Source organism: Nomascus leucogenys, chromosome 10, assembly GCF_006542625.1.
Source record: "Nomascus leucogenys isolate Asia chromosome 10, Asia_NLE_v1, whole genome shotgun sequence".
NCBI lineage: Eukaryota > Metazoa > Chordata > Mammalia > Primates > Hylobatidae > Nomascus > Nomascus leucogenys.
Window position 1 is genome coordinate 54,311,880 of NC_044390.1, and position 26,328 is coordinate 54,338,207.

At 50.6% G+C, this 26,328-nt stretch overlaps 1 protein-coding gene across 2 annotated transcripts in view; it reads right to left on the reverse strand.

The window, feature by feature from the left end:
- SIN3B (SIN3 transcription regulator family member B) overlaps window positions 1–26,328 on the reverse strand; it is a 49,528-nt gene that overhangs the window by 15,156 nt on the left and 8,044 nt on the right. The window contains exons 4-11 of one of the 2 annotated variants that reach the window (XM_030820506.1): window positions 21,861–22,061; window positions 16,717–16,860; window positions 12,312–12,434; window positions 10,707–10,796; window positions 9,549–9,667; window positions 1,327–1,534; window positions 907–1,002; window positions 92–208 (exon numbers count right to left, since the gene is read on the reverse strand). In XM_030820506.1, the coding sequence (XP_030676366.1) occupies window positions 92–208; window positions 907–1,002; window positions 1,327–1,534; window positions 9,549–9,667; window positions 10,707–10,796; window positions 12,312–12,434; window positions 16,717–16,860; window positions 21,861–22,061 (1,098 nt within the window). The remainder of the gene's footprint in view (window positions 1–91; window positions 209–906; window positions 1,003–1,326; window positions 1,535–9,548; window positions 9,668–10,706; window positions 10,797–12,311; window positions 12,435–16,716; window positions 16,861–21,860; window positions 22,062–26,328) is intronic. The other variant, XM_030820505.1, reaches the window with a different exon arrangement.

Here is a 26,328-nt window from a genome sequence, read left to right on the forward strand (position 1 = left end):
GCTGGGGCAGTGGAGGAGGATCAGGACGCATGTCCCGTGGACAAGGGGGACAGGCACATGCTGGGGGACTCGACCACAGCAGCACACACACCTCGAAGCGCTCATCCTCACAGCGGTGAAGCTGCTCCTCATACGGTGTCTTCTTGGAGCTGACGAAGGTGGAGTCCTCAGACCAGGAGGGGAAGGAGACCCAGGTGTCGTTCAGTACCTGCACCAAGAGGAAACACCGTGAATGGCGCTGCATGCCCCAGGAGCCAAGATTTACTGTTAGCCAGTGTAGAAGGCACCAAGATACATAATACCATCCTGATACATAATACCAACTGCCTTATACAAATGGGAAGGTGCATAAAGTTTTTAAGGAAAAACATGACTTTGGTCAAGTGAACACTCCCTCGGTATCCTGGGAGACTGGTTCCAGAACCACCCCTGGAGACCCAAATCCACAGATACTCAAGTCCCTGATGTCCAATGGAATCCTATTTGCATATATCCTATGCAAAATCATCTCTAGAATACTTATACCTAATGCAATGTAAATGCTGTGTAGATCATTGTTACACTGCATTCTTAAAATGTGGATTATGCTTTATTGCTGTATTGTCATTTTTTGATTTCTTTCCCCACATATTTTCAATCCATGGTTAGTTGAAACCACAGATGAGGAACTTGCAGATACGGAGGGCTGATTTCATTTCAGACATTGGTAAATTCTCTCTGCAAAGGGTCAGACAGCAACTATCTCAGATTTTGCAGGCCATCCCGGATGAATACTCAACTCTGCCTTTGTGGTGAGAAAAGCCGCCACAGGCAATATGTAAATGAATGGTTGTGTCTGTGTGCCAATAAAACTTTATTTACAAACACAGGCAGCGGGCCAGGGCCCATGGGCCAGAGTTTGCTGACCCCTGCACTATATCCTGGAATCCAGCAGGTATTCTTGAACTTGGACATGCAGTAATCGTCTGTCCACGAACCCTGGAGAAGTGTCCAATGGTCAAGCTAAACAGAAACACACTGAGGTCAGTGAGCCCGGGACAGAGCAGAATCATGGCAGCAATAAACCTAAGTCAAATAACAGATGAATAAGCCGAACTCCACGTTATCCCTGGCACTCTGTGTTTTGCCAAAACTACCAGCAGGGTACAACACTGTTGTCTCTGCTCAGGTGGTTTTGCCGGGCCACATCCCAGCACCACCCATAACCCAACATTCAGGAGGGCTGAGCACACAGCATTTCATTCATAACGGGGGTATCGGGTGTTTGCTGGGGAGGGGTGGGGGATGCACTATGTCAACGAACATTGGAGCCCCAGGGAGCGCTACCTCCTTGCAGATGGCCGTCCTCCCGCTGCACTTGGGCTGCTGGTAGGTTTTGGGGAGTGCCCGGTAGCTGGATCCTATGCGCTTGCAAGACGCATAGTCGATTTCCCGGCTTATCCCGTCCCCGGACCTGTCGCTCATGGGTGGCGCGAAGGACAGCTCTTTTACCCCCAGGAAGGACTTGAACTGTGCAAAGAGTTCTGGAAATTTCCTTCAAAGATAAAGACACATGGTAACTGGTCATCCCCAGGGCCTTCTGAGAGGGAGCTGAAGATTTTAGATTGGCTTCATGTGGACATTACAAGTTAAACAGAGTCAGAATTCAACATCATGGATGCGAACGAGAGGCGGAAGAACCCAATATATAGGAAGTCACTGCAAGTGCCGAGGTGTATGAATGAATGGGCCTCCCGCCCCTCTGTCACACACCAGGTCCCTTCCTGTGCCTATTAACCCCATAGTCACAGGAAGGCTTTGAAATACACCAGAAAAGATGACTTAAACTGGCAGAAGCTGGAGCCCATGACGTTCCCTGACTGGAAGAGGCCAGGCTTCAGGTCAGGGAGCGGCAAGCCACAGCCAGCCTGCCTACTGCCTGTGTTTTGTTTGGTTTGGTATTTTTTTTTTAGAGACAGTGTCTTACTCTGCTGCCCAGGCTCAAGGGCAGTGGCACGATCTCAGCTCACTGCAACCTCAAACTCCTGGGCTCAAGAGATCCTCCCACCGCAGCCTCCTCAGTAGCTGGGACCACAGGCACGCGCCACCATGCCCGGCTAATTTAAATTTTTTTTTTTTTTTTTGAGACAGATTTTCGCTCTTGTCGCCCAGGCTGGGGTGCAATGGCACGATCTCAGCTCACTTCAACTTCCACCTCCTGGGTTCAAGCGATTCTCCTGTCTCAGCCTTCTGAGTAGCTGGGACTACAGGCATGCGCCACCACGACCGGCTAATTTTTGTATGTTTAGTAGAGACGGGGTTTCCCCGTGTTGGCCAGGTGGGTCTCAAACACCTGACCTCCGGTGATTTGCCCGCCTCGGCCTCCCAAAGTGCTGGGATTACAAGTGTGAGCCACCACGCAGGGCCAATTTAAAAAATTTTTTGTAGAGATGGGGTCTTGCTATGTTGCCCAAGCTGGTCTTGAACTCCTGGCCTCAAGTGATCCTTTCACCTCAACCTCCCAAAGTGCTGGGGTGACAGGCGTGAGCCACCATGCCCAGCCATCCCATCGTAAATAAAGTTTCACTGGCCCACAGTCACATCCACTTGTGTACGCACTGCCTGTGGCTGCCTGCACAAGGGGGGTTTGAGTCATTTCCACAAAGCCCACCTGGCCCCTCAGAGATCAAGTTTGCCTATCTCTGATCCACAGTCTTCCTCTCTCATTAGGGAGACTCCTCTCTGTGAACCCCTCTCTGGACACATGCTTGAAAGTCATAATGTCATGGCTATGGTCGACGACAGGAAGGCTTTAATGCAAATGACCCTACAATGCCACCTGGATTTCTGTTTAAAATAGTATCAGATCTGGTGGTGTGTACCTGGAATCCCAGCTACTCAGGAGGCCAAGGCGGGAAGATCACTTCAGCTCAAGAGTTTCAGACAAGCCTGGGCAACAGAGCGGGACCCCGTCTCTAAGCAGTAACATTAGATCCTACCAAAAAAGTTGCAGTTATAGCCGGGCGCGGTGGCTCACGCTCGTAATCCCAGTACTTTGGGAGGCGGAGGCCGGCGGATCATGAGGTCAGGAGATCAAGACCATGGTGAAACCCCGTCTCTACTAAAAATACAAAAAAAAAAAAATTAGCTGGGCGTGGTGGCAGGCGCCTGTAGTCCCAGCTACTGGGAGAGGCTGAGGCAGGAGAATGGTGTGAACCCGGGAGGCGGAGCTTGCAGTGAGCCAAGATTGCACCACTGCACTCCGACCTGGGCGACAGAGCGAGACTCCGTCTCAAAAAAAAAAAAAAAAAAAAAAACCCAAAAACATTGCAGTTACTTTGACTGCTGGTGCCACAATCCTGCTGTGACCTAGCCACCCAGCCCAGCCCCGCGTAACCATGTCCCCCTCATTGATGTGGGCTCCGTCATTCCCCGTATTTAAGAACCCTATGCCAACTCTGCTCACAACGAAAACCCACAAGCCGATGGAAACATACGGAGGAAAGAGACCAACAAAAATGCTGCAGAGATGCCTGAGGCTACTGCTGGGATAAATGCAAATTGTGACTGCTCTGAAGGGAATGCTTAACCCAATCCACCCCGGCTGCCATGCGGCTGCCAGCTGCGAGGGGCAGTTCCCTGGGCCGTGTTCAGCTGCCCAGCCCAGATGAGCACTTGACCGCAGGTTGAATATGCAGAGGAACACCATGTGGTGGTGAATGCTCCTGACTCAACCAGGCCTCGTGTCAAGCACACACACAGGCCCACTTCAATTCTGGACCTTGCTCCATACAGACCCTTCCCCAAACGCCCTTCCCCATACGAGTCTCTACCGCCGAAACACGGAAACAAGAACAGCTGACTGTGCTCCGGCACTGCCCATCTGTCCAGCACCTTGCATTTCAGATTCTCGCCTTTCATGTTCCTTTTGTCTTCCCCCTCTAACCTCCTGACAAACCCAAGAGGGAGGTATGGCCATTTTACAAAGACACTGAGGCTCGCTTGGCTAGTAGGAAGCAGAGGCCCAATTCCAACCCGGGGTGGTCACGTGTCTGCTGGGCCCAGGTGCCAACACCAGCTCCACACACAGCCCCTGGGGGCCCCTTGTCCCAGGTGGGACCCAGGCTCAGAGAGCGCTGGATTCTGAGCCCAGTGGAGGCGACTCAAGGTGAATGTGCATTCCACGCCCACAGAAAAAGCCCACTTGTGTGCCCATCACCCACGTCACAAACAAACCCCAGGAGTCCCCGTTTTGGCTGAGACTAGAGTAACATCATCCTGCTCTGCGCTGTTCTTCAGGGCGTTTACAGACCTTCAGCAGCCCGAGAAAGAAAACCTACTGAAAAGATCACCCCAACAGGTGCATGCCTGGGACCACCAGAGAAAGGCCTTCTGATGGGCTCAGCTTGACCCGCGAGGGTCGCAGCCTCAGGAGCATTTGATGTCAACACCACTTACATGGAGGACTAGAGACAAACGTCCATCGTTAGAGACCCTGGTAAGGGAAGGAAAAGCCGTGCAGTCGCTTAAAAATGAGGACATGGGTTCACATCTGATGCTGAAACACTTCCAAGAAATGCTGAGTTAAAAAAAAAAAAAGCAACACACACCGAAGCCCAGCAGCCACTGTGCCCAGAAGGCAGAGAACATGCAAAGGGCTGGCTTTGGGGCTGGAGCACCCTGGCTGCCGCCCAACAGCACGCTAAGCTCACCTATGAGTGCTTGTCCTAGGGTAAGTCAGAGAGGTTCGATCTGCGCCTCAGCTTCCTGATTTTTTTTTTGAGACAGGTTCTCACTCTGTTACCTAGGCTGAGTGCAGTGGTGAGATCAGGGCTCACTGCAACCTCTGCCTCCAAAACTCAAGCGATCCAGCCACCTCAATGTCCTAAGTAGCTACAGGTACACACCACCACTTCCGGTTAGTTTCTGACGAGGTCTCACTATGTTGCCCAGGCTGGTCGTTTTGCTTTTGTTTTATGAGACAGCTTGCTCTGTTGCCCAGGCTAGAGTGCAGTGGTACAATCTTGGCTCATTGCAACCTCTGCTTCCTGGGTTCAATCAATTCTCCTGTCTCAGCCTCCTGAGTAGCTGGGGCTACAAGCACAGGCCACCATGTCTGGCTAATTTTTTTATTTTTAGTAGAGATGGGGTTTCACTATATTGGTTACGCTGGTCTTGAACTCCCGGCCTCAGGTGATCCACCCACCTCGGCCTCCCATAGTGCTAGGATTACAGGCGTGAGCCACCATGCCCGGCCTTGGTCTTAAACTCCTGGATGCAAGTGATCCTTCCCCCTCGGCCTCCCAAAGTACTGGGATTATAGGCATGAGCCAGCACGCCTGGCCCCCACCTTTAAAAGGACTAGAAACTGTACTGAAACGCATCAAATATGTTTTAAGTCCATGAACTCATTAAGATGCTAAAAAAAACAAAGGAAACAACCGAACTGGTCCCCTTGGGAAGATGATATGAAAGCAGTTCATCACTCTGAGGCCGTGACTAGGGAGGAATCAAGGCTGTAATCAAGGAGCTGTCCTGGGCCACTTTTTATAAAAGGCAAGAAATGCTGTGGCGATCCTCCTGTGTAACCCCAAATGAATGAGCAAACCTGGGAGGCTAATATCACAGAAATAATAGGGACAGGGACAGGCAGAGGGGCATCAGGACAGAAATAGTAAGGACTAGAATCTGAGGGAATCAGAGGTGAAAGGAGACTTACGAGATGTATTAGAAAACAAAACCCAAGGCCTGGGCGCCGTGGCTTACACTTGCAATCCCAGCATTTTGAGAGGCTGAGACAGGCGGATCACTTGAGGCCAGGAGTTTGAGACCAGCCTGACCAACATGGAGAAACTCTGTCTCTACTCAAAATACAAAAATCAGGTGGGTGTGGTCGCAGGCACCTGTAGTCCCAGCTACTCAAGAGGCTGAGGCAGGAGAATCACTTGAACCCAGGAGGCACAGGTTGCAGTGAGCTGAGATCGCACCATTGCACTCCAGCCTGGGCGACAGAGTTAGAGTCTGTCTCAAAAAAAGAAAAGAGGGGAGGGGAGGGGAGAGGCAAAGCAAAGCAAACCCGGATGGGGGTGAGACTGAGTCATGTATTTGGTGATGCCCACCTGGGTGGCTGTGCCGTCATTAGTGCAGGTGGCGGTCACTCCTGAAGTCAGGACACTTTCACAGTGAGGGGCAGGGACTGGAATGGTACGCGGGGGGCTCCTGGAGTCTATTTTGGATGTGGGTGGTGGGCACATGGGTGACTGCTTAATAAAGATTCAAGCTATTTGTTGGCCATGTGGTTTCTTGGATCTGTGCTTTATTTTACACTAGAAAAATGTTTATGTATATACACACACACACACACTTTTTTAAGTTACTGCAAAAGGGCTCACACAGCACCTGTCCCCAGGGTTGATTTAACTTTTTCCCATTTAGAAAAAAAAAAAAAAAGTCCAGCTTGCTGCCAGCACTCATTTAATTTTACATAAACACACTCTTTGAGGCTGAAGCAAATCTGACTGATTTTCAATGTGAAAGTAAAATATAAAAACTGTTCTTGGAGTTATTTCTAAACAGAACATCAGAATCGTCTGAATCACCAGAATCGTCTATTTTGGAACAGTCAGATTCATCAAATGAATCTTTGGCCAACAACTGTTTGAGAACAATGTTTAACATCAAGCGTAGGAATGCTACATTTTCCAAGATTTGACATTTTCAGTGATCAAGAATTACTATATTTTGTAACTGGAAATATCACTACTAAAAACAGGATGCTATACATAAAATGAAGTCTTTTATTTCCAAAGTTGATATATGATAGCAATGCAAAAATAATAATAAAAATGAGATGCTTCATGGCAAAGTTATCTCAGGGTAAACGTTACAGCCACAGTGCTGTCAACTACTATCCTTGGGGTAAATGAGAAAAGGGTTAAGGACTGAATGGGCTGATCATGTAACACGTGCACCCACCATGTGCGAGAACCATTAAAAAAAAGAATCATGGCCAGGCATGGTGGCTCACGCCCATAATCTCAGCACTTTGGGAGACTGAGGCAGGCAGACTGCTTGAGGTCAGGAGTTCAAGACCAGCCTGGCCAACATGGCAAAACCCCATCTCTACTAAAAATACAAAAATTAGCCAAGTATGGTGGCACACATCTGTAATCCCAGCTACTCGGGAGGATGAGGTAGGACAGTCACTTGAACCCGGGAGGTGGAGGTTGCAGTGAGCCAAGATTCCGCCACTGCACTCCAGCCTGGGCAACAGAGCAAGACTCTGTCTTGAAAAAAAAAAACCTTCACGTGTATTTTTCTCCATGCTCTTCAATTCTTTAGGAAAGATCCAAGTTTGTGACTTACATCATTTCCTTCTGCCAAAAAAATCCTCTTTTCCTTTTATTTGTGAGATTCTATTGTATTTGAAGGGCCCTGCAGGTAGCGCCCACCTGCAGCTCTCGGGAACCCCACATAGGTCAGTACATTTACTATCCCCATTTTACAGCAAGGAAACAGAGGCTCAGACTGCCCAAGTGACTCACCCTAGTCACAGGGCTGATGTGCAGGAAGCAACACTGGCCCCAGCTAGCTCCCAGGTCTCAGCACTCACAGGCCCACCTGCTCCTACCGTGCACACTCCTGTGAGCCCGAGAGTGGACACGAGTGTGCACAGTTGTTTCCAGGCCCCTCCATCCAGTCCCAGCCCCCTCCTGAGGCTGACCTGGCCACCAGAGGTTAGAAGCTACTCTTACACCTGACCCGCTAATGAGGCTTCTCTTTGTGCAGCAGAGGTATAATATATATATATATATTTTTTGGATATAGGGTCTCACTCTGTCACCCAGGCTAGAGTACAGTGGCGTGATCACAGCTCACTGCAGCCTTGACCTCCCTGGCTCAAGCTATCCTTCCAGTTCAGCCTCCTAAGTAGTTGGGACAAAAGGCATGTGCCACCACCCCTGGCGAATTTTTATATTTTTTGGTAGAGACAGGGTTTGGCCATGTTGCCCAGACTGGTCTCTAATTCCTGACATCAAGTGATCCACCCACCTCGGCCTCCCAAAGTGTTGGGATTACAGGTATGAGCCACCGCACCTAACCTAAGCCTGACCCAAGTGTTAGAATTATTTTTTTGTTTTGTTTTGTTTTTGAGACGAAGTCTTGCTCTTGTCGCCACCCAGGCTGGAGTACAATGGCGTGATCTCAGCTCACTGCAACCTCCGCCTCCCGGGTTCAAGCGATTCTCCTGCCTCAGCCTCTGGAGTAGCTGGGATTACAGGCACCTGCCACCACACCCGGCTAATTTTTGTATTTTTAGTAGAGATGGAGTTCCACCATGTTGGCCAGGCTTGTCTTGAACTCCTGACCCCAGGGGATCTGCCCACCTAAAGTGCTGGGATTACGCACGAGCCACTGCGCCCGGCCCAAGTGTTGGAATTTTTAAAAGTATTTATCAGGTGAATCTCCAGGGAATTATGCTGGGGGGGCGGGGGGAAGGTTTCTCCCAGAGGGTTCCTCCTGTACAGTTCCATTACTGTAACATTGTCTAGAGAACAGATAAGTAGTTGCCAGGGGTTTGAAACAGACTCTGGCTGAGGCAGGGTTTTGAGATGGAGATAAAAGGTCAAGGCCAGAACCTGACAGTCCTGGATCTGTTTAGTATCTTCACTGTGGCGGATGCACGACCCTCCACAGTGAGAAAGTTGTATAAAAACACACACACCAGTAACACAGAGAGTCTGGAAAGAACGGGGGGTTGTGTGAGAGTCAATACAGTAAGTCCTCACTCAACATCATCAACAGGTGTTAGAAAGCTGTGACTTTAAGTGAAAAGATGTGTAACAAAACCAATTTTGCCACAAGCTAATTGACACATAAACAAGAATGACGTTCCTACAGCATATTTTTGGTCACAAAACCATCACCAAATTTCTAAAGAGAGACCAAAACACTTCTAATATTAAACACTGAAATAAATGCAAGCCACACATAAGAAAGATGAGTAAAAACAAGTAAAACAACAATTTACCCAATTATTCCAATTCAGGGTCTTGGGTGGCCAGACCCTATCCCAGCAGCTCAGAGCACCAGGGGGGCACCCACGCTGGACAGGACACCACCCCACTGCAGGGCGCTCACCCCCCCACACTCACTCAGGCTGGGACCACGGAGACTCACCGCTTAACCTACACTTAACCTAACATGCACATCTTTGGGATGCGGGAGAAAATCCACGCAGACGTGGGGAGAACGTGCAAACTCCACTCAGACCAGAAATGAATGTATTTTTTTCTCATCGGTGTTAAAACAGTGTTAAATGAAAAGGCATTATTCGAGGACCCACTGACTACAGATGTTACTGGTAAAGGAACCAGCTGGAGGGTACCCACGTGGTGTATTGCTCCTTACAAATGCCTGGGAATCGATAATTATCTCAATCATGTCAATTAATAAACAGGATTTTAGAAAAGCACAATCATTGCTCAAAAACAGTAACTAAAAACCAAGTAGATGGAGTTGACAGGAACAGAACCCCCCTAGGGAACCCTGGGAAGTCAGCTGCTCACCCCAGAAATGGGCTGACGAGCTGCAGGAGCTCAGAGCCAGACACCAGCTCCTGGTTGAAGAGTGCAATGCAGCGAAGGAAGTTTTCATACACCTCCTGGCTCTTCAGCACCCGGCGGACCTGCAGAGAGAGCAGTCAGGGACCACTGTGAACCCCTGCTCCTCAGCCTCTGGGCCTGGCTCACTTGTAGGTCAGCCACACGCGTGTGCGATATGGGAACCAGCTGTGTCTATAAGTAAATGAGATCTGTGCTGCAATTCACACAGCCCATGCACGCAATCCATGCACCAATTCACGGCCTGTGCACATGATCCATGCAGCAATTCACAGCCCGTGCACGTAATCTGTGTAGCAATTCACACAGCATGGGCATGTGATCCATGCAGCAATTCATAGCCCATGCACGCCATCTGTGCAGCAATTCACACAGTCCCTGCACCCGTCCATGCAGCAATTTGGTTTGTGCATGCGATCCGTGCAGCAATTCACACAGCCCGTGCACGCGATCCGTGCAACAATTCACACAGCCCATGCACGAGATCCGTACAGCAATTCACACAGCCCATGCACGAGATCCATGCAGCAATTCACAGCCCATGCATGCCATCTGTGCAGCAATTCACAGTCCATGCACGTGTCCATGCAGTAATTCACACAATCCATGCACGTGTCCATGCAGCAATTCACACAGCCCATGCACGCGATCTATGCAGCAATTCACACAGCCCATACATGAGATCCGTGCAGCAATTCACAGTCTGTGCATGCAATCCGTGCAGCAATTCACAGCCCATGCACACGGCCACCTTGTCTGCTCTGCCCACAGACCCTGGGTGGGAACCCTACAATCATCCCTGATATAAGAAAAAGCCACACTGCTGCAGGGTGGCAGACGTGTAGGTCTTCATACTCTGCTCGGACTCTCGGCACCCACTGGGACTCCCGCCCACACTACATGCCTGGGCTCCAAGGTGGCCCACACTCCCTTCTGCAGTGAAAGCTGGGGGCCAGCCCCATCCTCCTGGCCCCGCCTGCTCCATCCTCAGACTGCACCCACCCTACCTGCCCCCCTCCCCTAATCCTGGGGCAGGCCCAGGGAGCGGCGGCCCAGCCAGCTGGACATGGCATCCCCAAGATGGAAGCCAGGGCCCACCCTCACCTTGTCAAAGAAAGAAAATTCCTGCAGAGTCCCGTACTTCCCCACCGCAGCGATGGACAGGTCTTTGGTACCACGAAGTTTCATTTTTTTCTGTGGGGAGAAATTCCATGCAGTTAACACTGTGTCTCCCACCAGTGGCCTCTGTCCATCGCTGTCACAGAGTCACAAGAAGGCTAAGACTGTGTCTCCTTTGGGAACTGCCGTGAGGTGCTCAGTGAGGGACAGGCAGGAGCCACTTAGCTACCCAGGACCCCTGAGATGACACCTTGGGGCTACCTGCCACTGCCAAATCTGGGATCTCCATCTCAGCAGGGTAGGGCTTTGGGTAACAGGCAAGAGTGCCACAACGTCGGAAAGGCAAGGGGGATGTGCCCCTGGCTACGACAACCTCAGAATCCTCTCCCTGTTTTGTCCTAAGAGCCAAGACAGCAACAAGAAGCAAATAGGAAGAGGGTGGCACTGGGAAGACCCTGGAGAAGCCAAATGTTGAGTCTCTGCAGGCTTTTGTCTCTAAGCTGGACTTGGACCTGAACTTGGACGCACGATCATGGCAAGAAGGACAACACTGTCCATCCAGAACTATCTCCAAAGTGCCTGAAGAATGAGGATGAGCTGGGTGCAGGGGCTCATGCCTGTAATCCCAACACTTTGGGAGGCTGAGGAGGGAGGACTGTTTGAGCTCAGGAGTTCGAGACCAGCCTGGGCAACATGATGAAACCTCATCTCTACAAAAAGGTGTGCTGGTGCACACCTGTGGTCCCAGCTACTTGGAAGGCTGAGGTGAGAGAACAGCTAGAGCCCAGAGGTCAAGGCTGACTGTACCACTGCACTCCAGCCTGGGTGGCAGAGTGAAACCCCATTCCCCCACAGAAGAAAGAATGACGAGGACATGCCAAAAGGACACAGGAAGGCTGAGGCAGAAGAATGGCGTGAACCCGGGAGGCGGAGCTTGCAGTGAGCCGAGATCGCACCACTGCACTCCAGCCTGGGTGACAGAGCGAGACTCTGTCTCAAAGAAAAAAAAAAAAAGGACACAAGAGCCAAAGGGACCCAGCTGGCCCAATCTGGAACAGTATGGACATCAACAATAGAACGGATTATAACCCTGAGTCCATATCTAATATACAAAACTAAATAAATGGGAGGACGACAAAGTTCCCACCAATAGTAGAAAGCCAATTAGTAACTGCACAAGGAATAATGGAATTGGAAAACCACCATTGCAGGTGAAAGGCATGACAGGAGCTGGATCCCAGCCCCTCTCTGCCCTCGGTTATGCAGTGACCAACCTGCCTTGCCTGTGAGAGAGTCCTGAGGGTGAAAAGGAGACTGGGTGGTACACCCTGTTTCTTGGGACCTAGGGCAGGGTTAACACTCCTTCCTCCTCCTCCGTTTCACAACAATCTCACAGGACAGGGAGAATGGATGAACAGCCACCTTAGAGGAGAGCTGACTTCCAAAGGTCCCCCTGCCGGTGAACCTCACACAGCCCCAGGTCCAGCCCCGAACCCCTGCTGGGGCCTCTGTTCCCTGGTCACAAGCTGGGAAGGCCCGATTTGCTGGGGCCCCTGCGTGCAGGCATGGCTGCGCGTGGCTGACAGGTACCTTGGCGGGTGCAGACACGGGGCGGAGGAGCGAGGGCCGGGAGCGCTTCCTGCTGTGCTCCGGGGTCTTGTCGTGCTCATTCTTCTGCACGCTGTGCATCTCGCACGGCCCGTTTCCTGTGAACTGAGGACACACGTGGGAGGTGGTCAGCACCGGAGACATGGCTGGGCCCATGCACCTGAGCATGCAGAGCTGCTTCCAGCTCAGTCCACAGCCCGGTGGGCAATGGTGGCCACGGGCGCCAGGCCAGATGCTCCGTCCATGCGTGAGGTGACTCCAGCAAGATGCTCACATTCCAAGGTAACCAAATCATCACAGACTAACACTGCCAGGCTGGGAGAAGGCTCCTGTGAGGCCTTTATGCATGAGGGAGGGAGAAGGGCTGGGGGTTTCAGGAGGGAGACACCTGAGTTGGGTCTTCCCGTGTGGGGGCTCATGTAGCGGCCCACTGGTGGGGCATCTCGCCGTGTGCATGCCAGTGCCACAGAAACACAAGGTGCAGTGGACAGAGAAACAGGGAGCAACGGGAAGTGGCTGATGTTCGCCAGGGCACTGGTGGGGGCCTTGGGGCCAGGTTTTGAAGTCTTTTCTATGAATGACAAAACGTTTCTGGAGGATGATGTCGTCACTGGCTGGGAGCAGAGTGGGGCTCGTGGCTGGTTCGGGGCCTGCCTCCCAGGCTCCAGCCATCGGCTAACAAGTCGAGGATGCTTGTCCCGAGCAGGGTGCCTACAGGGTGCCAATGACATTTACAAAGAACTGTTCTGCAACAGTCTATTATAAACATACTGGAAGGCTGGATGCGCAGGGGACGATGGACAGACCGCAGCTTTTCTGCAGGACGTGGGCAGAGCTGGAGAGGCCCTACAAGGTTCTGTGCCACTGCGGTCACCTCCATCATACTCCCCCTTCCCCTGCCACCACAGGACCTGGACGCAAAGACACCCCCAAAGACCTAGAGTGTGGGTGAGGTGGACAAGTCATGGTGCATCTGAACAAATCAGCCCGCAGCGATCAGATACTATGAGCTGGCTCTGGGCTGCTGTTAGGGACAGGCATACCTGAAATAAAATAAACAAACAAAAAAAACAAGGAAAAAAAAACAAGGAAAAAACCCAAAAACCCAAGGGGCAGAACAAACAGGATGCTGTGTGTCACTCTGTAAAAAGTATTTGTTACACATGCAGAGGAAATTTCTGGAAAGATATACAAGACACTTAGAAGTGCTAACCTCTGAGCAGAATGACTAAGAACTGAGTCAAGGGAGAGGAAGTTTGCATTAAAAATTTGGTACTCTTGCTAATACTTATTTTTTCATTAGTGTATACTATTTTTACCATAATAATAATAAAGACATTATTGAGCCACAATACTACTACTAATAATAAAGACTTATTATTTAGCCACGGCCAAGACTTAGAAGAATAATTTGGGGGGAATAATTACCCAAAACTCAAGGCTATGTCGAGAGCCGTAAGTGGAGAAATTGGCATCTACACAACAATTCTCCACTGGTACGTCTTTTTTTTTTTTTTTTTTTTTTTTTTTGAGATGGAGTCTCACTCTGTCACCCAGGCTGGAGCGCAATGGTGCGATCTCAGCTCACTGCAACCTCCGTCTCCTGGGTTCAAGTGATTCTCTTGCCTCAGCCTTCCATGTAGCTGGGATTACAGGCACGAGCCACCACGCTTGGCTATTTTTTGTATATGCTGGAACAGGTGCAAACTGATTCCCAAAAGATGCAGCTGGGTGACCGTATGACAAATGCTGAACAAGAACAGGGGACCTGGAGGGGAAACCCGCCATGCGTCCAGCCAAGCCCACCAAGCAAGTATAGCAGATCTTCCCCAGTGGTTCACATGGTTCTTGCTTTTCAGTTAATCTCCCAATTATGTGAACATCTGAGCTACATGGACCCCCAAAGACCACCTAGGCTAAGGAATGGCAAATTAACACAGGGCCTGTTGTTTTCATAAATAAAATTTTATCAGCACCTAGCCACACCCATTCCTTTTGTAAAGAGTTATTGGTACCCAGTCATGCCCATTCATTTTGTAAATAAAGTTTTGTTGGTACCCAGCCACACCCATTCATTTTGTAAAAAAAGTTTTATTGGCACACAGCCCTGCCCAGTCATTGACATATATATTCCATGACTGCTTTCAAGCTACTAGGGCAGAGGTGAGTCTTTACACAGAGATCAACTGGCCTGCAAAGCCTGTGATATTTACTATCTGGCCCTTTGTAGAAAAGGTTTGCCAACCTCTGATCCAGGCCAGTCAAATTTAATTAGGGTAATGCCAAATTTCATCTTGGTTTCCTACGGTTTTAATATATGTCCAAAAGTTAACATAAAAATTATACTTCACACAACAGATGCTGCAGTGCTTTTAATAATTTTAAAAACTTGATCCAATCTTTCTAAATATACGAGATGGCTCTAATAACCCAATACACACTAAAAATCTTAGCTAAATTGTTAACAAATGTTATTTGAGAGTCTCATGCTCTACTGACTGAGCTAACCGGGCGCCCTACATAAATGCCACTTAAAGAAACCATGGACTGGGCCCAATGGCACATACCTGCAATCCTAACACTTTGGGAGGCCAAGGTAGGAGGATCGCTTGAGGCCAGGAGTCTGAGACCAACCTGGACAACACTGCGAGACCCTGTCTCTACAATTAAAAAATAAAAGCAGGCCGGGCGCAGTGGCTCACGCCTGTAATCCCAGCACTTTGGGAGACTGAGGCAGGTAGATCACTTGAGGCCAGGAGCTCGAGACCAGCCTGGGTAACATGGTGAAGCCCTGCCTCTACAAAAAATACAAAAATTGGCCTGGCATCGTGGTGGTCCCAGCTACTCAGGAGGCTGAGGTGGGAGGATCACCTGAGCCTGGGAGATGGAGGTTGCAGTGAACAGTGATCAATTATGCCACTGCACTCCAGCCTAGGTGACAGACAGAGAGAGCTTGTCTCAAAAAATGAAAACAAACAAATCTTAATGCAATAAAACTTCACACACTGATGGCTACTAAAAACAAAAGGCAAAAAAAAAAAAAAAAAAAAAAACCTGGAAAAGAACAAATGTTGGCCAAGATGTGGAGAGACAGAAACCGCAGTCCATTGCTGATGGGAATGTAAAATGGTGCGGTCATTGTAGAAAACAGTTTAGAGGCGCTTCAAAAAGTCAAACACAAAATTACCATGTGCCCCAGCAATTCCATTCCTAGGTGTCTACCCAAAAGAACTGAAAACAGGTGTTCAAACAAATCCTTGTAATGAATGTTGATGGCAGCACTGTTCACAACAGCCAAAAGGCAGAAACAACCCAAATGTCCATCAACAGAATATGGATAAACAGAATGTGGCTCATCCATCTAACAGAATATGATTCAGCCAGGAAAAGGAATGAGCACTGATCCACGGTACGACATGCATGAACCTTGAAAACATGATGCTGAGTGAGAGGAGCCAGACACAAAGGCCACATGTGGTGACATTCCACCCATCTGAAATGTCCAGAATGGGCGAATCAAATCCACGGAGACAGGAAGCACATGGGCAGCTGCCAGGAGCTGGGGGAGGGGAATGGGGTGGCTGCTGATGGGGACCGGGTCTCCTTTCAGGGGGACGAAAATGTTCTGGAACTAGGTAGTGGTGAAGGTTGTACAATACTGAGGATGTACTACATGCCATGGAATTGTTCACTTTCAATGGTGAATTCGATGTTACATAAATTTCACTTCAATTTTTTAAAGTCTTATGTTCATAGTGGGTAAAAAAAGAGGAATTGGAACAGGCGGCCCTGGCAGCTTCAGGCCACAGGCAGGGGAAAAAGGCTGACCGTGCAGGGTGAGCCCTGAGCCTCCCTGTCTAAGGCCCCCCCTCGCCCATCTCTGCTCCTCTGCTCTCTACCACCATGGTCAGGGCCAGGCCACAGGCCACAGGCCACTCCCACTACTGGCTCCTCCAGATCCAACCTGCTGGAGCCCCAGATCAGTCTCATCTAACAGGGGAAACAATGGTGGTGGACCCAGCCCTCCTGCACCTTCCCACAGGGCTGGGGTCCCAGGCAGGGTGGGGCTCTGCAGGGCAGGCGCTGGAGGTGGAATCCTTGGGCCCATTGTCTCCATTGGAAGATGCTCTCTGCCTCCCAAACCACCCCAAGATCCGGGTACTGTCTGTACAGAGAAGCACCTTGACGAATCGTTTACGAGCTTGCTGTGCAGGTGGAGCCTACAGTGAGGAACCCCTGGGTACCTGCAACCTGCATAGCTTCTGGGGGACCCTAGTGTGGCCTGGAGGGTAAATGGGCCTGGCCCGGCCCTGGGTCAAGCTGGCTGGGGCCCTCCCTCCTCGCTGAGGCCCCCGAGACTGGGCAGGGGCTGGGACTCTGCACTCACCAGAGACCGCTTGGCTTCGGGCAGAAACTGTCCAAACTCCGAGAGCAGGTCCTCCTGGCCCCGGAAGAGGTTGGCCACCTCGGTGAACACCTCCTCTTCGGACATGCCTCGGAATGGCCGGCCCCTTGTGTTCAGCTGCTCCTTCTGCCAGTTTTCAGGAAAGGGAAAATAAGTCGTTAGCCAAGGAGTGCTGTGCCCTGGGCTGGGACACTCAGGCAGCCCTCCGTGAAGTGGACGGGATGACTTGCAGCAAAGAGCACCTGCCGGCAGGGTCCTGTCTGCTCACGTGTGGATCTTGCTGCCCAGCATGGCCTGAGCCCCGGCCACAGGCAGGGCCCGTCCAGGACTATGGTGGGGACTCGAGGAGGGACACCCAGCAGTGTCCACCAACAGAGGGGGCAGGGAGGTGACAGGCTGGCTGGAATCAGGGGTGGGCCGGGGAAGTACAAGGTCAGGGCGAACCCCAGCCCTTCCCAAGGGAAATGGGGAGTGTAGAACTGGGGAGCGCTGGGCCATGAAGGGAAGGGACTTCCAGGCCAAGGCACCTATTGGCCCGGAGTCACTGAGACCCAAGGAAAATGGCCTGATCCAGACCTTAAAGCAACAAGAGGACCAAAGGGAACCCAGGTTGGAAGGCAGGAATGGGCCAGCAAAACCGCAGTGGCTGTTAGAAATACGTCCTTATCAATTTTACACCCAAGAGTATCATAGAACAAGAGGCAATGGCGCTGGAGCCTCCCGAATAATATGGTATGGCTTCCAGAGTCCCACTGCACAGCTGCAAAGCAGGAGGAGTCCCTGTGCTGGCGCCTCCTGCCCCTCTGCGCCCGCTGCAGCCTGTGGGAAGGGAAGCAAGTTTTAAATCTTGGCACCGGTGGCACCTACACTGCAGGGGAAAAAAACACCACCCTTCCAAAAAGTCATCAAAAGCCACTAAAAAGCAAAACTTAAAAACAAGCAAAGGCCATTCAGTTCAGATAATAAATAGAAATTATCTATCTGCATACGGACAGAACAACCACACTGAGTGAAGTTTAAAGAAACAATTTAGGCTGGGCATGATGGCTCATGCCTGTAATCCCAGCACTTTGGGAGGCTGAGGCAGAAGACTGGCTTCAGTCCAAGGGTTCAAGACCAGCCTGGGTAATACAGTGAGACCCTATCTCTATAAAAAATTTTACACTTGATCTTAGCCAAAATGCTGAGAAATGATTAAAAAAAAAAAAATTTAAACATTATGTAGGCATGGTGACACACTCCTGTGCTCCTAGTTACTTGGAAGGCTGAGGCAAGAGGATTGCTTGAGCCCAGGAGCTCAAGGCTGCAGTGAGCTGCGATCATGATAGTGCATACTCCAGCCTAGGCAACAGAGCGAGATCCTATCTAAAATAAATAAAGAAGAAAAGAAACAATGACCAAACTGACTGATGTTTAAAGAAACAATTTAAAACAGTGCCACAGCCATCTCTGCTCATCTGACTACGCAGACAGAAGAGGCTGGGATTTCCGATGAGGGTGTGAGGAGCAGGTGCTCTCAAACACAGAAGGCAAGGCCAGGCGCGGTGGCTCATGCCTATAATCCCAGCACTTTGGAAGGCCGAGGTAGGTGGATCACCTGAGGTCAGGAGTTCAAGACCAGCCTGGCCAACATGGTGAAACCCTATCTCTACTAAAAATACAAAAATTACCCGGGTGTGGGGGTGCGTGCCTGTAGTTCCAGCTACTAGGGAGGCTGAAGCAGGAGAATTGCTTGAGCCCAGGAAGCGGAGGCTGCAGCGAACCGAGACTGCGCCACTGCACTCCAGCCTGGGTGAAAGAGTGAGACTCCGTCTCAAAAAACAAACAAACAAACAAACAGACAAACGATCAAACACGGAAGGCAGAAAGACAAACTGGTACCACCTTTTTGGAAGGAAATTGAGTGATCTCTATGAATTCATGGTACGCCCTCAACTTAGGGAAGCAGTTTCTGGAAATTCATGCTGCAGAGATAGTCAGTTCTGCTAGAATGCTTATTTTGAACAAGACGTCTGTCTAAATGAGATACAGGTACTGGGAATAATTTGAGCATGAGATCAACTTTGTGTTTGCTTCTCTTCTATTTTGTGCAGGAGAAAACACCAGGTGAATGCAGAAACTGCTCCTGGCTGACCGGAACCCCGTGGGAGTATGCAAAACCACACCAGCACCCCCTCCCATGTCCATGCACTCTCTCAGTGTTCCCCTGTGCTAGGGGCCAGCCCTGTCCCCATCTGAGGCCACAATGACCTGTCTGATTTCAGATGACCTCCTCCCAGCCTTCACATAATTCACAGGCTGCCACCAGATCCACAAACCAACCTCAGGTCTCTTCCAAGGTCAGTACCCTATTTGCTATAGTATTCATGTAATTCTCAGCCACTTAATATGCACATAACGGCGCTGCTGTTTAGAGTCGGTGCCTATCTTTTTTTAGGTGCCCCTGAGGAAGTTTTTGAATGTCATACCCTGAGTCTGTTTTCCCTTGAACCTGCAGTTCCCATGACACTTTGCAACTCTGCAGAGGGAGCTCATTTTTAGGGACCCACTTATGTTAGGGTAGGACTAACTGTTCGTCTCAGCACATGCAGGACATGCATACATGGCTGTATAATGGGTGACAGTTACCCACGGGTGACCTGAGGCAGGCTTGTGCCTGAACTGGTTGCTCAGTTAACTTCACTGAACCCAGGCTCGTTGGCACCACCAGTTTTGTGGCCATTTTATGGATAAGAACCCCGAGGGAGAAGGTGGCAGAGAGAAAGTCTGAAGGAAAGCCCCACAGAGATGGAGAAACAGTAACACACGGCCAGATGGACCCTGGAGCTGCCTGGTTTGGCTCTAACAGTATCCCTGAAATATCTGAACCAACATTCTAAAACCAGGATAATTTACACAACAATTCAAACTTACATTTGAAAAAACTAGACAACCTGAGGCTGGTGTCACCAGGGGCCTTGTTCAAAATGCAGATGCCATCCAGCTGGGTACAGAGGCCCACGCCTATAATCCCAGTACTTTGGGGGGCCGAGGTGGGTGGATCACTTGAGGCCAGGAGTTCAAGACCCACCTGGGCAACATGGTGAAACCCCGTCTCCTCAAAAAATACAAAAATTAGCCAGGTGTCAGGGTAAGCGCCTGTAGTCCCAGTCACTCAGGAGGCTGAGGTGGGAGGACTGCTTGAGCCCAGAGAAGTAGAGGCTGCAGTGACCTGTGATGATGCCGCTGCACTCCAGCCTGGGCAACAGTGAGACCTAGTCTCAAAAAAATAAAAACAACAAAGAAACCGTGCCGCTGCCAGGCGGACCATGATGAATGGGAATCCTGCATGGTGGCCCAGGTGTCTGCATTCTCAACCAACTCTCAGCAGCCTGGTTTGGGTTGGGGGATACTGTCCCTTCCCATGGCACTCTCTCTGAAGGAGTCTGTGGCAGCTCCTCATCTAAATGCATCTCTAGTGTCTCTAACCTGTCCCTTCCCGTGCCACAGAACAGAGCCACTATACAGACTGCTCTGATGCGCCTTCCTAAATGTGATGACCCCATGAAGCCTGGGAGGGGCCTATAGATTCCACGATCACAAGCACATCCCTCCACACAGACCAGATGCTCATAGCAGACACTGGCAACCACTCATCCATGACAAGCAAGCGTTCTTAGGGCTGTACCAGCCTCTCACAGATGCTAAGGCCCATGATGATGCCAGCACGGCGGACAACAAATGCCTTGCAGTTCTCAGGGCACAAATTCTATCCACCTGATCTGAAACGCTTATGCTGAAAAGAATCCCACTTCTTGACTCGACAGGTCAAGGCTGCAGGGATTTCATTTTAAAAAATGGGTTCTGCTGATTAGCCAGGCGTGGTGGCCCATGCCTGTAGTCCCAGCTGCTCAGGAGGCTGAGGCAGGAGAATCGTCTGAAGCCAGGAGGCCGAGGTTGCAGTGAGCTGAGATTGAGCCACTGCAGGTGACAGAGCAAGATTCTGTTTCAAAAAAAGAAAAAAAATGGGTTCTGATGCTAGAAAACATTACAAGTGTTAGAGACTCCACGTCTGGGTGAAGAGGACGTCTGAGCCCCACTCACAACACAGATGTCCCTTGCCACCAGCCCACCTGCATTGCCCGAGTCCCCTGCAGACACCCTGATGCCGCTGTCTGCTCTGGTCCCTGGACCTTTGCACAGGCCGTTCCTGGCAACAAGAACGTCCACCCTTCCTCCAGGCTAACCTGCCTACTGGTTCCGACTGATCTGTCAAGATTCAACCTGACCGTCCCCTCCCTGGCCCCAGACAGGCTGGGAACTGGGCTGGGAACCATGTTAACCCTGACTCACCTCTCCTGCCCACATCCTTTCTTTTCCACCCCAATCCACCTCTGAGTTTCTTCCCACCACTGCAATGAACAGCTAAGCAGGAGCAGCCATTTTTCTCTGTAGCCCCAGCTCCTGGTGCTGGGCCCAGTTGTAATCGGCAAAGTAAAGGATGGCCGTATTGCCTAAGCAATAACAAAGTCATCTGATAAAAAGACTGTCTTGGCCAGGTGTGGTGACATACACCTGTACTCCCAGCTACTTGGAGGCTGAGGCAGGAGGATTGCTTGAGCCCAGGAGGCCGAGGCTGCAGTGAGCTATTATCACATTCCAGCCTGGGTGACAGAGCAAGACCCTGTCTCAAACAAACAAAAAAAAAGGTGGCTGGGCATGGCGGCTCACACCTGTAATCCCAGCACTTTGGGAGGCTGAGGTGGATGGGTTGTTTGAGCTCAGGAGTTCAAGATCAGCCTGGGCAACATGACAAAACCCTGTCTCTACAAAAATTGCAAAAATTAGCTAGGTGTGGTGATGTGCGCCCATGTTCTAGCCCCAGGTAGCCTCCACTACTTGGGAGGCTGAGGTTGGAAGATGGCTTGAGCCCAGGCGGTGGAGGTTGCAGTGAGCTGAGTCCGTGCCACTGCACTCCAGCCTGGGCAACAGAGACAGACTCTAAGGAAAAAAACAAACAAAAAACTCCACAACTAATTAGAATTTTACAGGATTTTATGAATTCCAACAAGAAAATCTGAGTATCTGCAGGACCCCAAACTGGATGAAATCCAAAACCCACAAGGAATTGTAATCTGAGTTCTTACCTGGTACGTGTGCAGGATCTCCAGGAACGACCTGTAGATTTCTGGGTGGTCTAGGAAGCGGGTCTTAATCTTATTCACGTAGCTGATGGCGTTGTTGAATTCCACGGAATCGGACTCCAGGGGCACCTGGGGTTTGTCCTCTTTATATGGCACCTGCTGCTTGAAGTCCTCTGCACCGTCCCCGTGGTTGTGCGAATTCTCCTGACAAGGCGACAATGAGTTACTGCCAGGTCTGACACCGGAAACAGATTGTGAAAAACGCCAGGCCCAGCCACTGTCTGCACAGGAACAGAAAAAACTCAGCACGGAGCCAAGTTGTATTAGAGACAGGGAAAGGTTACTTCTGAGAGCCTGGAGGCAAGCAGGGCGGGGTGCACAGGTGAGTCTCCCCAGCTCACCTCCACCCGATCCTTACCAATCTACTCAAAGAACACAACAAGTTCAACGAGCACCTTCCATTTGGAAAACTTCACACTCAGGAGAAATGTACAAAGTGGATGTTTAAGCCTCTGCAGCGCCAAGTGCTAGGCTGCGTATTAATAGAGAAGTCTCCCACGCCTTCTGCAATCTGTTTCAGCAAGATTGCTTTCACGTTGGAAAGGCACCTGCTGCCAGCAGTGATGCCAAGATAGGATATTTAGGATGGGGACCCTGGAGGTTAGAGGCAACCCAATGTCCAGGTTGTTGGGGACTTCGAGGGACATGACATTTTTGGTGCTAAGCCCCAGGCCAATCGCAACGAGCTGCATTGGTCGCTTGGGAGAAAAGACAGGCCCTCAACACCCACCAAGAATGCCCTCTATGCGTGTACTTTTCAGCCAATATGAGCAAAAATAGAAAACAAGCTTGCCTCCCTCCCATGTTGTGGTGGGACAGGACCACTCCCCCAAAGGAGGAGCTGTTGTTTCTAAACCAGAATTATGCTGCACCATCCCCAGCCCACAAGGGCTGGGTCTCCAGCCAGTCAGGATTCCTCCAGCCTGGCTAAGGTTTTTGCTTGGATAACCCCTGCTTGGTGAGTCCTAGAGAACGCTCTTTCACCAAACTAAAATTACGCCACCTCCCAGCACTCCTGCATTTTTCTCCGCGGCCTGTCACCACCTTATCGATCATGTATTTTACTCATTGCACTGTCTGCCAGTCCCTGACTAGATGGTGGACTCCACGAGGGTGGGGGTCTTGATCAGGGCTGTATCTCCAGTGCCTGGAACAGTGTGAGAAACAGAGTGGGCTTCACCCACTGTTGGGGATGATCAGGTGAACGGATGAAGGGACACACAGACTTCACTGTTTCCACTGCCCTGCGATGCCTAACACTGCACGTGACCCAAACGCTGACCCTGAGAATCTACTGGGACAGGCAAGGCCAGGAACATCACTGCCGTCTTGTACTGAAACAGGTACCTCTGCTGGGCACAGGCACCATCAGCAAGGTGAGTGCATCCATCAGCTCAGGCTGCCACAGCGAGGTACCCCAGACTGGCTGGAACAACAGAAGTTAGTAGTTCTCAGTTCTGGAGGCCAGGAGGCCGAGGTCAACGTGCCAGGAGGTTTGGTTTTCTCTGAGGCCTCTCTCCTTGGCTTACGGACGGCCACTGTGTCCTCATGTGGTCGTCTCTCTGTGCACACATGTCCCTGATATGTGTCCCAATCTCCTCTTCTTATAAGGACACCAATCAGACTGGATTAGAGCCCACCCTAATGGCCTCATTTAAATCACCTCTTCAAAGGCTCCATCTCCAAATACAGTCACGTTCTGAGGCGCTGGGGCTAGAGTTAAAATACATGAATTTGGGGTGGAATGTGGGGTGGGGGGATGACACTATTCTGCCCACAACAATGGGTACAGAGACAATTCTAGAAAGTCACAGCTGAGAAGAGCAGAAATACAAAACGCAGAGCAGCCACGATTCTAAAACAATTTCTCCTCGGTGGCAGGATTTGTTCTTTTTGTTTTGAGATGGAGTCTTGCTCTGTCTCCCAGGCTGGAGTGCAGTGGTATGATCCCGGCTCACTGCAACTTTTGCCTCCTGGGTTCAAGTGATTCTCCTGAGTAGCTGGGATCACAGGTGCCGCGTGACCACCCCGGCTAATTTTTGTATTTTTAGCACAGATGGGGTTTCACCATGTTGGCCAGGCTGGTCTCGCCTGACCTCAAGTGATCTGCCCACCTTGGCCTCCCAAAGTGCTGAGATTACAGGCATAAAACATTGCGCCCGGTCAGTGGTGGGGTTTGTTGTAAGATTCTCTGGGGATGTCCGCGATGATTCTCCCTTCTCAGGCTCACAGGGGGCTGCGTCTGTTTCTCCACAGTGCACAAGTTTGATGGCAGAAGGGGTCGGAACGAGCGGGGTGTGGGTATGTAGGGAAGCAGCATGGAGCCAAGGTCTGTTTCAGAGGCAGCTGTAGGCTCACTATGAGCCCCCCACCATTCCAAGGAGGCATTTCCAAGGCATGCACCCTCTGATCCCCTAAAGTGTGCCACTACGACAAAATGGGGAACCACGCTCTAGACCAGGGCTTGGCAAAAAGAGCCAGATGGGATGGTACAGCCACTGCGAGGGACAGTGTGGCAGTTAACAGGTTGACCATGCAATTATTACTACATATGACCCAGTAATCCCACTCCCAGGTCTATACCCAAGAGAACTGAAAACAGGTGCTCAGGCCAGGCATAGTGGCTCAGGCCAGGCGCAGTGGCTCACATCTGTAATTCTAGGACTTTGGGAGGTTGAGGTGGACAGATCACTTGCAGTCAGGAGTTTGAGACCAGCCTGGCCAACATCGCAAAACCCCATCTCCACTAAAAATACAAAAATTAGCCAGGTGTGGTGATGTGCACCTGTAGTCCCACCTACTTTGGAGGCTGAGGAGGAAGAATTGCTTGAACCCAGGAGGCGGGGGTTGCGGTAAGCCGAGAATGCACCACTGCACTCCAGCCTGGGAAACAAGAGCAAAACCGCATCTCAAAAAAAAAAAAAAAAAAAAAAAAAAAGCCAGGCGCAGTGACTCACGCCTGTAATCCCAGCACTTTGGGAGGCCAAGGCTGGCGGATCACGAGGTCAGGAGTTCAAGACTAGCCTGGCCAACATGGTGAAACCCTATCTCTACTAAAAATGCAAAAAAATTAGCCGGGCGTGGTGGTGGGAGCTTATAATCCCGGCAACTCGGGAGGCTGAAGCAGGAGAATTGCTTGAACATGGGAGGCAGAGGTTTTAGTGAGCTGAGACCCCGCCACTGCACTCCAGCCTGGGCGACAGAGCGAGACTCTGTCTCAAAAAAGAAAAGAAAAAGAAAACAGGTGTTCCAACACATCCTTACACATGAATGTTCGTTGCAGCACTACACACAGCCAAAAGGTGGAAACAGGCCAAACATCCATCAACAGAAGAGTGGGCACGCGAAATGTAGTCCCACCATACAGTGGAGAATGATTCAGTCTTGAGGAAGGAAGCACTGACCCCGGAAAACACGATGCTGAGTGAGAAGCCAGACACCAACAGCCACACAGTGTATGACCCCACTGATATGAAATGCCCACACGGGCAAATCCATAAAGACAGGAAGCAGACTCATGGTTGCCAGGGGCTTGGGGGAGAGGAGAATTAAGAGGCTCGGGGTTTGATCTTGGGGTGATGTTAATGTTCTAGAATTAGTGGTGATGGTTGTACAGTATTGTGACTATACTAACACTTTAAAATGATGATGAATTTTATGTTATGTGAACAGTATTACAATATGAAACATTTTTTAAAATTTAATCCTTTGAAAATGTAAAAATCACAACCAATCACACCGAGCCAGGCTGGCTTTGGCCTCCAAGCTGCCATTTGCCGACTGTGCTGCTCTAAACCACCCAGCACAAGCCCAGTTTTCTCTTTCTCTTCTGGCGCCTCCTTTCTCCCTGTGCCCTGGGTGGCCTCGTCAGGCAGAGTTCGAACTGCCTCCCATACCATGACAACTATCGTGCGTGGCCGACACGTCCTTCTGAGCATCCACACACAGCCCCACCTGGGTACTGATTAACAGAGCCTCAAATGGCAGGCACCTCACAGACACAGAGCAGCCCCCCAACTGCCTTGGCCTTATGCACCTCAGCAGGGGCCCACACTTTTACCCAGAGAATCAGGCATCCTGAGATCACCCCAGACTTCTCACTCTCACTGACACCCCCGCTCCGGATCTACATCATCATCCACTCTGCCCCCATCACATGGGAACCCCCTCTGGTCCTTGTCACCAGTCACTCTGTCCCCATCACTCAGGGCACTGCTCTGGTCCTGATCACTATCCACTCCGTCCCCATCACTCGGGGATCCCTCTCCAGTCCTTGTTACCATCCACTCTGTCCTCATCACTGTCTACTCAGTCCCCATCAGTTGGGGACTGTCTCTGGTCCTTGTCACCATCCACTCTGTCCCCATCACTCAGAGGCCTTCTCTACTCCTTGTTACCATTCATTCTGTCC